The 17,478-nt window shown below is 40.5% G+C and overlaps 1 protein-coding gene across 2 annotated transcripts in view; it reads right to left on the bottom strand.

Annotated features, from left to right (window-relative positions):
* The window catches only part of TMPRSS7 (transmembrane serine protease 7), a 36,569-nt gene extending 29,196 nt beyond the window's left edge, over positions 1 to 7,373 (bottom strand). Inside the window, exons 1-4 of one of the 2 annotated variants that reach the window (XM_053565699.1) lie at positions 7,329 to 7,373; positions 5,418 to 5,670; positions 2,197 to 2,327; positions 20 to 87 (exon numbers count right to left, since the gene is read on the bottom strand). In XM_053565699.1, the coding sequence (XP_053421674.1) occupies positions 20 to 87; positions 2,197 to 2,327; positions 5,418 to 5,670; positions 7,329 to 7,373 (497 nt within the window). Of the gene's footprint in view, positions 1 to 19; positions 88 to 2,196; positions 2,328 to 5,417; positions 5,671 to 7,328 lie in introns of those variants that run through there. The other variant, XM_053565700.1, reaches the window with a different exon arrangement.
* Positions 7,374 to 17,478: the final 10,105 nt, after the last annotated feature.

Raw genomic sequence — 17,478 nt, 5'->3', positions numbered from 1 at the left:
CAAAAGGTACATACATTACCTGACATCTGCAACCACAGACTGTTTATAAAATTTGGAGAAGGCAGATGTTGTATAAACCAGGTTGACCTAAAAAAGAATTGAAGTGTCTTAGTCTTTCAAACGTGTCTTCCTTTCAAAGTGTCTTGCATATTGTAGGTCAAAGTTCTGACAAGAGAAGAGCAGGTCTAAACTAAAGCCCTTAACTCTAACTGTAGACATTATTTCTTGAATTCAAATAAATTCTTACTTCCTGAACCAATTCTTAGATTACTTACTTTCATTCTATCTGTGAAAAATGTTACCCTCTTGCACTGATTGCTCTCTTTAAAGACTCTAAACACTTCTGTGTTCTGCCCGTGACAAAGGGTAATTTTCTCTACAGTTATTTAAGCATATTTAAGCATATTTAAACTAACTTATTTAAGCATATTTTCATAGTACAGCATTTGACTCAACCCCTTCTCTATCAGTCCTGGGGTGCTGTTTACAGCCTTACCGACATACTCTCATATTAGCCACTAGGGGGCGAATGGTACCCACAGCCAGGTCCTCCAGCGCCCTTCAGAACTCAGTCTTCTAGTCATGACTCAGCCAAGGGCAGCAGGCTCTGGCCTTGAAGGCCGTAGGTTCCCTATGGCTCCGGAGAGGTATTTCAGTTTACTTGCCCTCATTTAGCGTGTCGAAAGCCAAATTCACTCTGTTCACCAAAGTTGTCTTCCCCTCCCTACATAATTGGAAAACCACTTACTTAATTGTCCAGGATTTTAAAAAGAAAACAACAAAAAAGAGAAAACAAAAACTTAGAAATTATAAAATAAGGTGGAAAAACATGAGGAGTTTAAATTCACTATGCAACACAGAACACGTTGCCTAAAACTGCTGAGTAAGAGGGTTACTAACGTACCTTGTACAAAAAAGGCCTTCAATAAAAGCCACTCTAACCACCATGACTTCAACTGCTGGCCTTCTCCCTCACAATCCTTCCTCTTTACACACAGCCACTTACTGTATCAAGGTCACCACTGTATTTCCATAGTGGAAATAAAATTAGCAGAAACTTTCTAGTTGGCAATATGTGCCAGGAGCCATAAATCGATATTTTTCTATTTGGACAAGTAATTATACTTTTTAGGAAATAACCTAAGGGAGTAATTTGAGATACACTCAATTCATGTGGCAGTTTTGCTGTTGCATTATTTATATTAATAGTAGCAAAAATTAGGAATAGCTTAAACATCCAATAAAAAGGGATTTGTTAACTTTGAGGGTATTCAGACTTATTTTTTTAAGAATATTTACTTCCATATAAATATGCATTATCATGTTAAGAGGGGAAAAATTAGATCGTAAAACTGAATATCTACTAATACTCTAGTATTGCACTAGACCTATGCAGTGTAGCATAAAAAGGAGCTTTATCTCTGGTGATAGCATCAAAGAAGATTTTAATGACTTTTAAAATAAATTTATAATTTTACTAATTTTTACAATAAATATTTATTAGTTCTATAATGACAAACTTTTTCTTTCTTTCTTTTTTTTTTTTTTTGACAGAGTCTTACTTTGTCACCCTGGGTAGAGTGCTGTTGGTCATAGCTCACCACAACCTCAAACCCTTGGGCTTAAGTGATCCTCTTGCCTCAGCTTCCCAAATAGCTGGGACTATAGGTGCCTGCCACGATGCCCGGCTAGTTTTTCTAGTTTTAGTAGAGATGGGGTTTCGAACTCCTGAGCTCAAGCAATACACCTGCCTTGGCTTCTCAGCATGCTAGGATTATAGGTATGAGCCACTACACTGGGCAAGAAAGTTATTTTTTAAAGTAAAGAGATTGCCAGGGCATCAAAGTTGAAATAAATGTGTATGATCACAAAATTAACCAGTATGAATGTAACTTTGAAACTGGAGGGCCTTTGAGAAAAACAAAAAGATCATTTGTTCCAATTTCTTTATTTTACAGATGAGAAAAACCGAAGCTGAGCAAGCCATTTCTTTTTATGTCAGGTGGGGGGCGGGGGAGAAACTCCATCTTACAGCCATGATTTCCACATTTCCCTCTGACAGCTTGTGTCATCCAGCCTGCCTTCTACTTCCCCACGCTGTGCTCATCAGTGACTCTGTCGTCCCTCCCCACCCACTCACCCCCTCTCAACTCCACCCTCCTCAGACTTTCAGCCAGGCTTTGCCCATTCCCTCACCACTTGCTGCACAGTCCGTGCCACTGAAAGAAATTCCCGGGACTCTTTTTGTCGATATTCAGGCAGAAACTCAATGTTGGTGATACGAAACATCCCAGCAAAGTAAAAAGCATCTTTGCTTTCTGTCTTAACTGTAAAATAGGAGAGAAGGTGATTAGGAGGCTTTCCCATCTGTGTGGCGGCACAGCACTGTCTGAGCTATGTCAGGCCCATTACTCTCCTAAAATGATCTTAGTTTAGGCAGCTAGCGATACATACCTAACTGGCTTATAGCCCATGAAGCTCTGAATATTGTTGACAACATCTCTTCCGTCAGCAGCAAATAATTACATCTCTTAGAACGCTCTGTTCCTTCTACCTCCTCTGGTGAGTATTTAAGAGCAAGGTTAGGAGGCGCATTTCTTTCCTATGGCACATAACCCACTGTCTCTCTTTTTGAGCTCTTTGAGGGAAGGAACAGTAACTTATTTTTTTTCTTCAGCCCCTACTGCAGTCAGTGCCTGGCTTAGCTTTGTAGCTCAATAAATGTTTGAGGGAAGGGAGGAAGAGAGGGAGGAAGTGGAGAGAGAGAGAGATGGAGAGAGAAATATTCCCTTTTTGCACAAGGCCCAGCACAAATGCTAAATAAGTGATATTCCCTTTTGTCATCCAGCCAAGGTCACCTTAGCTTCCAGCAGTGTAGTGAGGCTGTGGGGAAGAAAGGGTAGCCCAGGGTAAGGGGCAGGAGATCACCTGGTCTTACTAACCCTCCCATATAAAATGACCTTTGTTTTTGCTTTTGTTCTTTTGATTTTACTGGGGAAGAGCTTCCTGGGTTTTGTTGTTATTGTCATTGTTGTTGCAGACTCTAAAATTCGAGTGACAGCTATGACTCCTCTTTAGACACTCATTCTTTCGCACATCAGGAAGTACTCAGGATTAAGAAACAATAATGGGAGATCAATTCAGGCTTAAATTAGCTTACATTTACCTAACCCTTCAGTTCAGCCAATTGTGCAAGACCCTCCACAGTGTCCCTGATTAGTTGGCAGCCTCATTTCTCAAGGCCACCCTCTGTATCCAAATTTCATGTATCAAAACTCACCTGTTTCCTGTTCAACAATTATTAAATGTTCATAGCAATTTCTCTTTGTTCATACCAGTCTCTCCCCCACGAAATGCCTTTCTCTGATTCTTACACAGCCTACAAACTACTTCTGCACAAGGAAGTTCTAAAATTTTATACAAAAATTGAAGAGCAATGCAAATGTTTCAGCCAAGATACAGCAGAAAAATGATGGAAAATAAGTTAGTTTGTTCTGGTCTGGGAGTGGTGTGTGTTTGTGTTAATTGCCCATGGACTTGATTTCCCCCACAGTCTGTAAGCAACTTGAGGACAGAGATTATATCTTGCTTATCACTCTGTGCCCCATGCCTCTCACAGCACCTAACGCAAAGTGGGCATGCTCAATATGTGTCAAATAAATATTCAGGACCAGTTCATGAAGCGTGCTCTGCACTCTATCCCTGATCAAAAGAGAATCACTTAAGCAAAGAAATCAACTCATGCTCTCTCTCCAGCACTGAACTGTGATGCCTTCTAAAATCGAATAACCATCTCTGAGCTTTTTGAAGGTAGGAGATGCATCTTGGCATGCCTGATATCCTACCAAGAAAACAGTAGCTGATCAATTCGTATGTATATAAGTGACCTGAACTTTTTAAGATAAGATTCTTAATTCTTTCACTATAACTCATTTCTTCCAATCAGATTTTAATATCCTTGAGGATATATTTAGGGAAACTATTTCTCTATTCACAATACTTTCAACATCAAATGTGTAAGGTTTTTCTTTTCTTTCTTTCTTTTCTTTTTTTTTTTTTTTTTTTGTCCCTCACACCAAGAAATTTTTTCTGTCCTCTGCAGTACAACTGGGTGTCCAGTGATTCAACTCAGTTCTGACCTTACTTAACCCCAAGAGTGTCCCTTACTTCAGATGCCAGTCAGAAGTTGTGAATCTCGAGGCTACCCACACTGCTATCCAGCTTGGTTATAAACTGGGAGTTCCCATGACCTCCTCAGGTTCAATAATTTGCTATAATGGCTCACAGAACTCATGGAAACACTTCACTGACTGTTACAGGTTTATTATAAAAGGATACAAATGAACAGCCAGATGAGGAGGCACAGAGGGCAAGATCTAGAAGTGTTCCTGGCTTGGAGCTCTGGCCCTGTGGAGTTGGGGCAGCCCGGGCAGCCCGCCCTCCCAGCAATTGGATATTCTTCCCAACTTGGAAGCTTCCTGAGCCCTGTCAGTTAGGGGTGTTATAGAGGTTCCATTATGTAGGCATGACTGATTAAGTCACTGGCTATGGTTGATTGAGCTTAGTCTTCAGCCCCCTCCTGAAAGCTACAGCCCTTCAGTCACAGGGTTTGTTCCTTAGGCTATCTAGGGGATTTTACCTACCAGCCAGTTCATTAACATACAAAAATACACTCTTAGAAGCATTAGGACCCAGAGCTTAAGATCAAATATTAACAAAAAAGAATCATAACAAAAGATGCTTTTTATTTCCCCTATCACTCAGAAGTTACAATGTTAGAAGCTCTGTGTCAGAAATGAGAAGCAGGTATCAAATGTATAATTCATATTATGTCACAGGACATGTATTTTTTACAAATGTATTATAATATAACATGTACAGGATGAGAACTCCAATACAAATCAACAAATGCATGACTAAGTACTCTATAAGAAAGGGGTGAGTTATGACACCTGTCTAAAAGGACGGATCAGATCGACAAAAACATAATAACAGGGGAGAGAAAGACGCATGTATAAAATGGAGTTCAGGAAGCTAGAAATTTAAGGTTGCCTAGAGACAGGTGGTGGGTGGAATGAGGAAATGAAACAGCTTAACACTTTTTTTTAAGCTGTTACATTTCTGAATCAAAGTCTTCCCGAGCATCTTCCTCAGCTCTTCCCATCCTGCCCCCATCTCCTCTTTCTACTTTCCTATGGAAAGAGGGTGGTGGTGGTAAAAGAAGAAATGGAAAAGCTAATCCTTGTTTTTCTCTCTCCTTAAAAAACATCAAGACCAGTTTTAGAAACAGTATATGCATCTCAGAAAGAGGAAAATCCCATCAGAAACACCTAGGGGCAGGTCTGGCCTGCATTGCTGGTGCTGGACTCCCACCCACCACAAGCCCTCACCCCAAAGGAGCACAGATTTTAACTTACTGATATAGAGCCACAGAAGTGTCCAGGCTATGACTGCTACGATTAATAGAAATACTGTGAAGAGAATGATTTTATTTTGGACATTCCAGAAGGGAGCTTTCTTCTTGGATTGCTTCTTGGATTTGGGTTTGGCTTTGCCAAGGGGTTTTCGTGGTGGTCTCCCTGGCAACGGTGGTCGTCTCCCTGGTAATGGTGGTCGTCTGCCTGGCAACTTCCCTTGGGCACTGACCACCTGAACTGAGATATTGGATATCTTTTAAAAAATGAAGAAGAAGAAATATATTATCCATTAGAAGTAGTGTAGAGTTTAAATGGTACTACCTAGTCTGGGATATCCTTGATATTGAAAAGACTAAATGAATTAAATTTTGTATGTAAGATTAATAAGTTGGTTTGCATCAAATTTTGCAATTAAGGTGAGAAAAACTAGACAATACTGTATATGAACCCTTGTGAAATTGTTCCTATACCCTGTCCTCAACTCTTTGACGCTGCTGAACAGAAGGTTCAGAAGGTCTAAATGTCATGGAATAGAGTATCTGGGAGTCAGGAGGTTAAGGTTAAGATTTTGTGTGGGTAGATTCATGTGTATACACAGCTCTCTGTGTATGTTTCAAATGTTTGTGTTACATTGCTTTTCTCCCACAATCCATTCTTTCTGGGCTGAAGTAGGATTACAAACAAGAATACAAAAGAGCTCCCTACAGAACTGAACTGCATTTCAAATCTTTGGTTTCATGACTGGCAGGTAGGAAGAAAAAGTTAAGGTGTTGCAATGATTTGTGTAGGGTTGAAGGCTAAGAATCAAATGTGCTTGTTTTACAGTTGCTAGCCACTGAACAGAGACGTGACTCAGTTTCTCAGTCATAAGTGAAAGAATAATTTAAAAAGATATCAAAGAACAAAATAGAAGCCTCAGTGGAGTAAAAAATGTTTGGTTTCGGTGTGTCGATGTGCAATGTGTTATGTGTAGGAGGAAAAAGATACATTATTTAACTGTTTTCCTCTTGCTCTTTTATTTTCCCCTCCACCCTCTGCCATTCGATGCTGTGAATCCTTTAATAATGTATGTGAGAGTTTAGCTTCTTTGAAGGAGAGATTTATACATGTCAGGGTAACTAAACTCCAGTGATGAAATAACTTTTAACCACACATTCTTTTAAAGGCAGCAATATAGAATACCAGTTCCAGAGAAATAGTCTCTTTTGTGTGGTCCTTAAGAGTACTTTCATTCTCTCTCCATCTCCCTCTCTCTTCCCATCAAAATTCATGTCTTCCGGTCTTTAATCCTACCAATTACTGGGGTAATATGTGGCCAAGTACACTCTGAATTATTCATAGCTCCCTCATTCTTTTTGCCAAACACCCTTGTCAGCCCCTGGAGTGAAATATCGCTTGTATCCTTACTGGTGATCTAGACCAGACTTCTTTTAATGTGGTGGCTTGCAGGAGTGAGGATGGTGTTTCTAAAGAGAAAAACATTCCATTGTAGAAGGAGTGGAGTCCACTACGGTCTCAAGCTACTTTCAAGTACTCCCTCCGAAGACGTAAAGGAGAGAAACAGGCAGAAACACCAGTATGTGCAGAACTGACAAAGACAAAGAAGAATCTTTAAGTGCAGGAACACATTATAGGCAGTCTCAGTTAGCACTGATTAAATTTTAAAATGGAATTTGTGTAGAGATCAGTACAATTTCCCTGGAGTTTTAGAAAAACAGCTACGAATCAATTGCCAAGTACAGCACTTTAAAACAAGCTCATATTTGTAAAATCCATTAAGTACCATCGGAAGAGAAACTATTTCATTATTATTCCCTTTATTTTTATAAAGTCGCACAATCTCCTTTTACTAACAGGGTCAACAGTAAAGGGAAATCAAATAGGAAAGAGGGTTTCTCACACTGTACTTACTTTCAGTTCAGGTCTGGAAGAAGTGTCACCATTTTCTTTGTCCATTATTAAGTGGATGGTCATCCAGGGGGTGTCCCACAGCCCGTTTTTACCCCCTTACATGCTCTCTTGTGAAGAATTGAGAGAACGGTCACTGGATTCAAGCTAGCTCTCAGAGCAGTGGAATCAATTTACCTTCACCAGGTCCAGTTCAGAAACTGAAGCTGCCTCATTACTGTATTGTGACTGTTAAAGGGACCTAGCACTCAACTTTGTATCCCCAATGAAAGTTTTCTTAATGTAACTCTATTATGAGTCAGCATACAAAATGCAATCAAACAACGCCAAAATATTTTACAAGTCACTATAATTTTTGCCTGCATCTACTAAAGAATATGAAGAGGTCTAATGAATAGCCCTCAGTACCACATCTTTAAAAATCTTGGCACCCATTCTTCTTGCTTAATATTTCTTACATACTCCAGAAGATTCACTTGCTAGTCCTGCTCTCAACTCTGCAGCCACACTCTCAGGAAACCCCTACTCAAGAGGGTTCTTTCCGTTTATTTCCCCCTACTCCTGGAGTCAGTCCTCAGTACACCCAGGGCCCTTTCTGATATAATCCCCATTCCAATTCTCTCTTTCTTCCCAATGCCAGTCTGAATTAGATCCAAGGGTAGTAGGTATATTCCTGAGGGGGCAGTGTCAGAATTTTTCTTAGCAGACTGGGAAAAAAGGGTGGGTATCCCTGGAACATCATCACCCTGTGTACACTGACCATCAATGGAAAGCCCTTTAAAGCAGAAATAGTACTCTGCTAATCCAGACACAAGTTCAAGGACTGTACATAGAGAAGCTAGTCAGAAACTGCCTGCTAAAAGTGATGGGGAAAGATTTGTTGAGTTGCCTTATACTTGAAATTTAATCTAACTTGGAAAAAAGAGACAAAAATGACAAAAAAAAAAAGTCATTTTGTACAAATTCACTTACAAGGTTTTGCTATGTATTAGTGACATTGATGAAATGACTAATAATGTTTTAAGCTTTGTAATTATAAGAGGAGGAAATTTAAAAATAGAGTTTTTTTTTATGGCTCATGCTTTCTGTATTACCTTCCTACTTATTTCCAGTAGGAAATACAGGTATTTCACCAATATAAGTAAAATAAATGTACTTAGTAGCAGCCACTGACAAAGACTCCTTCCTTGACCAAAGTTTAGTGACGCTCCTCTGAGCTCTTTTTTTTTTTTAAATTTCAGCATATTTTTATTATATCTAATAAATTCTATCCCAACTTAAAGAAAAATAAGAATTCTCCATACTTCTTTCCAAAAAGGATATATCAGTTTGCAGTCCTACCGGTAGTGTGGAAGTGTTCCTTTCTTTCTACATCCACACCAGCATCTGCAGTTTTGGAATTGGCTAATCTTACTGGAGTTAGGTGATATCTCAAAGTGGTTTTTGATTTGCATTTCTCTGATGATTGAAGATGATGAGCATTTTTTCATGTGTTTGTAGGCCATGTGCCTGTCATCTTCAGAGAAGTTTCTGTTCAAGTCTCTTGCCCACAAAGAAATGGGGTTATTTGTTCTTTTGTTATTGATTAGTTTGAATTCTCTGTGGATTCTAGTTATCAGACCTTTGTTGGAAACATAACCTACAAAAATCTTCTCCCATTCTGAAGGCTGTCTGTTTGCTTTACTTACAGTGCCCTTAGCTGTGCAGAAGCTTTTTTTTTTTTTTTTTTTATTGTTGGGGATTCATTGAGGGTACAATAAGCCAGGTTACACTGATTGCAATTGTTAGGTCAAGTCCCTCTTTTTATCTAAACCTTGTTCATAGGCTCTGCCCTTGGACCCTCTCCTTGTCCCCATTGTAGCCAGAATTTTGTTATATCAGCTCAGTAGAAATCCTGCATCCTTGATATCTGTTCACCCTTGACTTTTTTTTCACTCAAGGGTGACCTTGAAATACCCTTGATACATGGTCAAGTTTTTTATACCCTACACTTGATGTATAAGTCCTTGGCTGACCTTCAGCAAGGATCCTGATCCTTAACCTTAGTAATTGTCGTTTCACTGACCCCTTCATTCTGCTCATTGGCCTCAAACCCCCGTTGTCCTTCCTGTATTTGGAGTTGAGATCAGATTCACATTGAAGTCTCTTTTCCCTGCTGCAATAGTACTGAATAAAATCTGTTTTTGCAGCATTCCAGTAGTGCTCTACCCTCTTTCTATGTGACACCAAGAAGGGAAAGTGTACCAAATTGAAAAATAATCATAAAACCAGCTGAAAGCTGCTTTATTATTATCATGCCAGCCATTCTCAACAATATCAGTGATTAAAAATGCTGCTCCTTGAACATCGTTGATTGGTATAACTTCCAAAAAATGACTCTCACTACAAATAAGTTTTAATAAAGTACATGTACGGGAGGTGCCTGTGGCTCAAGGAGTAGGGCGCTGGTCCCATATGCCGGAGGTGGCGGGTTCAAACCCAGCCCTGGCCAAAAATAAATAAATAAATAAATAAATAAATAAATAAATAAATAAAGTATGTGTACACTCCAGGTGAGCACATTCTTCTTACTCCTCTCTTAATAAATATGGGTGCCATATAGAAATTAATTTTTGAGAACTCCCATTGTGTAGTTGGTCTCAAACATAGAAGAATCTGTGACACATGTTGATTTCAGGAGTAAATTTCTAATGGTCTGGAATCATTTGAGCTTACTTAGGGCAGAGTCTTCATTTCCAACAATCCCTGTATGACTGTATATTTCTGCATTTAAACAGAAGATCTGAAGCAAGTAATAGCAGCACAATGATTATACAGATAAAAAAACAGAACTTCAATTATTTTTTTGGGGGGGGACCACTGACTTAATTTATATTTAAAATTTAAAATAGTCATACAATGCATGAACTGCCAGGTGTAATCTTTTATATGTAAAATTTTGTATGCAGTATTTATTTGAGTTTTAATTTTACTAACATAATAATATTTTAAAAGTATTTTCAATGTGTTGTTTATTATTGTATTATTATTATTCATTTTGTTTCATGATTTTTACTGAAAATAATTTTTTTGTATAGAGGAAGAGATGTTGAGAAATGAGTCACTCTAGGGAAATGCAACCCCTGAGATACCCGGCAGCTTCTGTTGGATCAGAGACATGAGCGACCTACCAGTGTCATCAGCATGCACAGTCCCCTAACAGTGGATCCACTGGTCACACTAACTGATCCTCAGCCTGTGCCCCAAGCATCTGCCAATCTTTCGTATGGTGCAAGTTATGTGGGGCTTCATCCACGGCTTCAAGCAGCCAAGAATCTCACAGCTAACTTTCTTGCACAAGTAGTATGTGATCTTCCAGCTGATGTATCCACTAGTATTTATTATGGTTGAGCCAGTAGTGGAAGTGGAGTTGTCCAGAAGATCTTGATAAGCACAGGATGGAATATGTACTACAAGAATATGAAAAAAGTCCGTGAAAACTCTTGTCATGCATACCGTCAGAGGACTTCCATGGGCAAATCCTCAGTGTTCCATGTCAGCTAACTCAGATCAGAAAGGAACTACAATTCTTTACAGTCACTTATATCAGCAATTCAAGATGATATTGAGGAAACTAAAAAACAAATAGATTTGCCAGAACATTGGAATATCAAATAGATATTTTCTTCCAGCTTCATTCCTAAAAACAAAATAATGGCTTGCTGCTGATTTAAAAATCATTTACCATTCACTGTTCTCTAGTATTTTGCTGTTTGCAACTATGCAGTTTTACCCTGATTATATTTTTAAAATCAACCATTTTCCCACAGTGGTGAATTAGTTTAAACAGTACAGTGTAGTTATTATATTGTGCTTCAGCTATTAAACCCAACCTATCACCTCACTAAAAACATTTACTTAAAAGTCAAGATTTTTCGGGCGGTGCCTGTGGCTCAGTCGGTAAGGGGCCGGTCCCATATACCGAGGGTGGTGGGTTCAAACCCGGCCCCAGCCAAACTGCAAAACCAAAAAATAGCTGGGCGTTATGGCGGGCACCTGTAGTCCCAGCTACTTGGGAGGCTGAGGCAAGAGAATCGCTTAAGCCCAGGAGTTGGAGGTTGCTGTCAGCTGTGTGAGGCCACAGCACTCTACCGAGGGCCATAAAGTAAAACTCGGTCTCTACAAAAAAAAAAAAAAAGTCAAGATTTTTCCTTTTATCATAAGGACACTTGTAGTAGACTGTTTATTGCAGCTCAATTTACAATCACCAAAATGTGGAAACAGCCTAAATGCCCACCAACCCAGGAATGGATTAACAAGCTGTGGTATATGTATACCATGGAATACTATTCAGCTATTAAAAAAATGGAGACTTTACATCCTTCGTATTAACCTGGATGGAAGTAGAAGACATTATTCTTAGTAAAGCATCTCAAGAATAGAGAAGCATGAATCCTATATACTCAATTTTGATATGAGGACACTTAATGACAATTAAGGTTATGGGGGGGGAGGAAAAGCAGAAAGAGGGATGGAGGGCGGGGGGTGGGGCCTTGGTATGTGTCACACTTTATGGGTGCAAGACATGATTGCAAGAGGGACTTTACCTAACAATTGCAATCAGTGTAACCTGGCTTATTGTACCCTCAAGAATCCCCAACAATAAAAAAAAAAAAAAAAAAAAAAAGAAAAAAAAAAATAGAAGAGATTTTAAATTCAAAAAAAAAAAAGTCAAGATTTTTTTTTATGTAATATGTTCATCAAAAATGTACCACTAGAAAGATATTGAGGGGGTGGAGCAAGACAGCAGACAGGAAGGAACATTCAGCTGAGCTTTCTGAGAATGACTGGGAAAAAGACAGAACCCAGACATACATGGCACAGGGACCTCAAAGCTCATGGAGCATAGTGAACAGGTGGTAAGCTGAATACAGCAAATGATCTTGAGAGGCTGAAATGTGATGAATTAGGCAAGTGATTGTGACTAGCTGAGATTGACTGCCCTCCCCACCCACCCCCAGTGTATCCCCAGAGATCCAGGAGCAGAGGAAGCCTTTCTGGAATATTTGGTTGTGGGGGGAAGTTGCCTATTGAGCAGAAAGCTTGGAAGAGTGGGCAAATTCAAACAGTATACAGGAACCAGATTTGAATGATGTTGTAGTAAATTTGCCATAGGTTTGGTGGTTGGAGAGGCAGCCATACTGAGAAGCCATTGGTGTCCAGGGAGCTGCCATTTGGGGAAGATCATGAGAAGGTCTTAGCAGGGGCCTAGAGCATGGCTATCTTAATTCCTTCTGCCAGGATCAGAACTTCACTCTTGGGACATGCTGAGGGACTCCCTCACCCCATAGGAACAGAGCCAGGGAGGACTGTGAAACCTGCCCCTAAAGGATTCTTGAAGATGGTGGCCGAGTAACAGCTTCCTTGCATCTGGGCACCGTGAGTCCGGGGAGATAGGACTCCAGGCATCTCTGGCTGATGGGATCTTCCTATCATCACCCTTGTGAGGATACAGAGAGTCAGCGAGAGACTTCTGGACCCCAAGAGGAGGACTAAAATAGTGGAAAACTGGCAAGTGGTCGCGTGTGTTCAATCGGTCTAAACCACCCGCAACTGTAACTTCAGTAGCAGCGAGACTGCAAACCAGAAAGGCCTTACCTGTGAACTGTTTTCGTGTCTTTGCACTTGGCGCTCAGTAGAACTGCCTTGGGGAGAGCATGAGCAGGAATGCGGAGAACTTTGGCTGTTGTCTAGGGCCCTAGTCTGAGCCGCTGAGCCAGACGGAGCTAATAGTGTTTGGCTGTGGGCCACAGGGAGCCATTGTGAGCAATCTGCCCCGGCAAGCTCTGCCCTCAGGGTCGCAGAGCTAGAATCGGGTGGGAGCTGGTAACCCAGCGACCAAGTAGCCTAAGGGTGGGGTCTGAGCTGCCTTGCAGCCCTAACCCTCAGGGGCAGAGTGAGACTGGTTTTGGCACACTGGGTAAGTGGATAGCCACTTCAGCAGTGATTCCAGCAACAAGCACTTTCCTGGGAAAGCTTCTGCTCAGCAAGTTTACAAGTTCAAAGTGCCTTTTAAGTGGGCTGAAGAGAGTTTTAGGGTGTCTACCTGCTGGGGTTTGAGAAATCAGCAGCCTCCAGTCGTATCAGAACTGTGATTAACATCTCATACCCCAGAAGACCACATGTTTCCCAGACAATATTCAACAACATATACATACAGCTTTGCTTTTGGTTGTGTGGTTTTTTTTTTTTTTTTTTTGGTTTGGTTGTTTTTTTGTTTATTTTGATGTTGTTGATGTTGTTTTGTTTTTTAATTTCAATCTTTTCTGTATACATCTTTTTTCTTTCTCAATTTTTCTACTTTAATTATAATTTCCCATTGCTGCCTTTTTTAATAACCAGAACCTCATTTTTGCTAGTGTTTCTACTGCTATTATTTGGTTTTTCACCCAATATTATCCCGTAACGTTTTCTGTTTGCTTGTTTTGGTTTGATTTATACCATTTTTGTCTTTCCTCTCTACTTGGTGGAGGTGGGATACTATGTCTGATCAGGTTAGCAAAGAGCTGCTGACCTCAAGGGACACGCCCAACTGGACACCCCCAGAAGGTGGTTTTTTTTTTAAGGTTGTGTCAAAGTACCATACTGCACACCTATATTGCTCTGTCTCCCTCTTTATGTGCCTCTATTCTTTTTGTCAATATTCATTTTACCCACCCCCTCTCCTTTCTCTGTTTTTTTTTCTTTTCACTCGGTCCTCCTTTCTTTCATCCCTTTCTTGCTCTTCAACCTTCTCCCCTTCTGGTCCTGTACAAAAAGGACTCATTGAACCCTTAGTCCACAGGCACAAGAAATTAAAGAGCAAGAGGAAGTGAAAGGAAAATTAGGGCAAGGAAACAGATAAAAGAAATCACTCATGAGGAAGAATCAGCAGAAAACCCCAGGCAACATGAAGAACCAGTCCAGAACAACCCCCCCAAGGGACCATGAGGTAGCTACTGCAGAGGATTCCACCTATAAACAAATGTTAGGAATGACAGAAAGGGAATTTAGAATACACATGATGAAAACAATGAAAGAAATGATGGAAACAATGAAGGAAACTGCCATTAAAGTGGAAAATAACCAAAAGAAAATCCAAAAACAGAATCAAATAAGAGATGAACGATATGAAGAATATAAACAGGATATAGCAGAGCTGAAGGAACTCAAACAGTCAATTAGGGAACTTAAAGATGCAATGGAAAGTATCAGCAACAGGTTAGACCATGCAGAAGAAAGAATTTCAGAGGTAGAAGACAAAGTTCTTGAGATAACTCAGATTATAAAAGAGGCAGAAAAGAACAGAGAGAAAGGGAGGCGGAGCAAGATGGCAGCCGAGTAACAGCTTCCTTGCATCTGGGCACCGTAAATCTGGGGAGATAGGAATCCAGGCATCTCTGGCTGGTGGGAACTGCCTAGCATCACTCCTATGAGGATACAGGGAGTCAGCGAGAGACTTCTGGACCCCATGAGGAGGACTAAAACAGTGGAAAACCGGCAAGTGGTCGCGAGTGTTCAATCCGTCTAAACCCGCCCACACCTGTAAGTTCAGTAGCAGCGAGACTGCAAACCAGAAAGGCCTTACCTGTGAACTGTTTTGATGTCCTTGGACTTGGCACTGAGTTGAACTGCCCTGGGGAAGGCCTGAGCGGGAGTGCGGAGAACTTTGGCCGTTGTCTAGGGCTCCAGTCTGAGCCGCTGAGCCAGACGGAGCTAATAGTGTTTGGCGGTGGGTCACACGGAACCATTGCCAGTGATCTGCCCCGGCAAGCTCCGCCCTCAGGGTCGCAGAGCTAGAAACGGGTGGGAGCTTGTAACCCAGCAACCAAGTAGCCTAAGGGTGGGGTCTGAGCCGCCTTGCAGCCCTAAGCCTCAGGGGCAGAGTGAGACCGGTTTTGGCACACTGGGTAAGTGGATAGCCACTTCAGCAGTGATTCCAGCGAGAAAGCTGGGAAAGCTTCTGCTCAGCAAGTTTACAAGTTCAAAGTGCCTTTTAAGTGGGCTGAAGAGAGATTTAGGGAGTCTACCAGTTGGGGTTTGAGAAATCAGCAGCCCCCAGTCGTGTCAGAACTGTGACTAACATCTCATACCCCAGAAGACCACGTGTTGCCCAGACAATATTCAATAACATATACAAACTGCATTGTTTTTGGTTGTGTATTTTTTTCTCTTTTTTTGTTTGTTTGGTTTTTTTTTTGTTTGTTTATTTTGACGTTGTTGATGTTCTTTTGTTTTTAATTTCAATCTTTTACATACAGATCCCTTTTTCTTTCTCAAATTTTCTAGTTCAATTATAATTTCCCATTGCTGCCTTTTTTAATAACTACAACTTCATTTTTGCTAGTGTTTCTACCCCTATCATTTGGTTTTTCACCCAACTGTATCCCCGTAAAGTTTTCTGTTTGCTTGTTTTGGTTTGATTTATAGCATTTTTGTCTTTCCTCTCTACTTGGTGAAGGTGGGGTACTGTGTCTGATCAGGTTAGCAAAGAGCTGCTGACCTCAAGGGAACCACCCAACTGGGCACCCCCAGAAGGTGGGGTTTTTTAAGGTTCTGTCAAAGTACCCTACTGTACACCTATATTGCCCTGTCTCCCTCTTTCTGTACCTCTCTTCTTTTTGTCAGTATTCCTTATACCCACCCCCTCTCCTTTCTCTATCTTTCTTTTTTTTCTTATCACTCGGTCCTCCTTTCTTTCATCCCTTTTTTGCTCCTCAACCTTCTCACCCTTCTGGTCCTGTAACCCTTAGTCCACAGGCACAAGAACTTAAAGAGCAAGAGGAAGTGAAAGGAAAATTAGGGCAAGGAAACAGATAAAAGAAATCACTCATGAGGAAGAATCAGCAGAAAACTCCAGGCAACATGAAGAACCAGTACAGAACAAACCCGCCAAGGGACCATGAGGTAGCTACTGCAGAGGATTCCATCTATACAGAAATGTTAGGAATGACAGAAAGGGAATTTAGAATACACATGTTGAAAACAATGAAAGAAATGATGGAAACAATGAAGGAAACTGCTAATAAAGTGGAAAATAAACAAAAGGAAATCCAAAAACAGAATCAAATCAGAGAAGAACAATATAAAGAATATAAAAAGGATATAGCAGAGCTGAAGGAAATGAAACAGTCAATCAGGGAACTTAAAGATGCAATGGAAAGTATCAGCAACAGGTTAGACCATGCAGAAGAAAGAATTTCAGAGGTAGAAGACAAAGTTTTTGAGATAACTCAGATAGTAAAAGCAGAAAAGAAGAGAGAGAAAGCAGAATGTTCACTGTCAGAATTATGGGACTTTATGAAGCATTCCAACATAGGAGTTATAGGAATTCCAGAAGGGGAAGAAGAATGCCCCAGAGGAATGGAAGCCATACTAGAGAATATTATAAAAGAAAATTTCCCAAACATCACCAAAGCTTCTGACACACTGCTTTCAGAGGGATATTGGACCCCAGGTCACCTCAACTCTAACCGAGCTTATCCAAGACACATTGTGATGAACCTGTCCAAAGTCAAGACAAAAGAAAAGATTCTGCAAGCTGCCAGGAATAAGCGCCAGTTGACCTACAGGGGCAAATCCATCAGAGTGACCGCAGACTTCTCTAATGAAACTTTCCAAGCAAGAAGACAATGGTCATCTAACTTTAATCTACTTAAACAGAACAATTTCCAGCCCAGAATTCTGTACCCTGATAAGCTAAGCTTAAAAATTGACGGAGAAATCAAATCATTTACGGATATACAAACATTGAGGAAATTCGCCACAACAAGACCAGCTCTACAGGAAATACTTCAACCTGTTCTGCACACTGACCACCACAATGGATCAGCAGCAAAGTATGAACTCAGAAATCAAAGGACAGAACCTAACCTCCACACTGATGCAAAAGATAAAACTAAGCAATGGACTCTCACCAAATAAGACGAATAGAATACTACCACACTTATCAATTATCTCAGTAAATGTTAATGGCTTGAATTCCCCACTGAAGAGACATAGATTGGCTGACTGGATTAAAAAACACAAGCCATCCATTTGCTGTCTACAAGAAACACACCTGGCTTCAAAAGACAAATTAAAGCTCCGAGTCAAGGGTTGGAAGACAATTTTTCAGGCAAATGGAATTCAGAAG

Source organism: Nycticebus coucang, chromosome 16, assembly GCF_027406575.1.
Source record: "Nycticebus coucang isolate mNycCou1 chromosome 16, mNycCou1.pri, whole genome shotgun sequence".
Classification (NCBI taxonomy): domain Eukaryota; kingdom Metazoa; phylum Chordata; class Mammalia; order Primates; family Lorisidae; genus Nycticebus; species Nycticebus coucang.
This window is presented reverse-complemented; position numbering and strand designations above follow the sequence as displayed.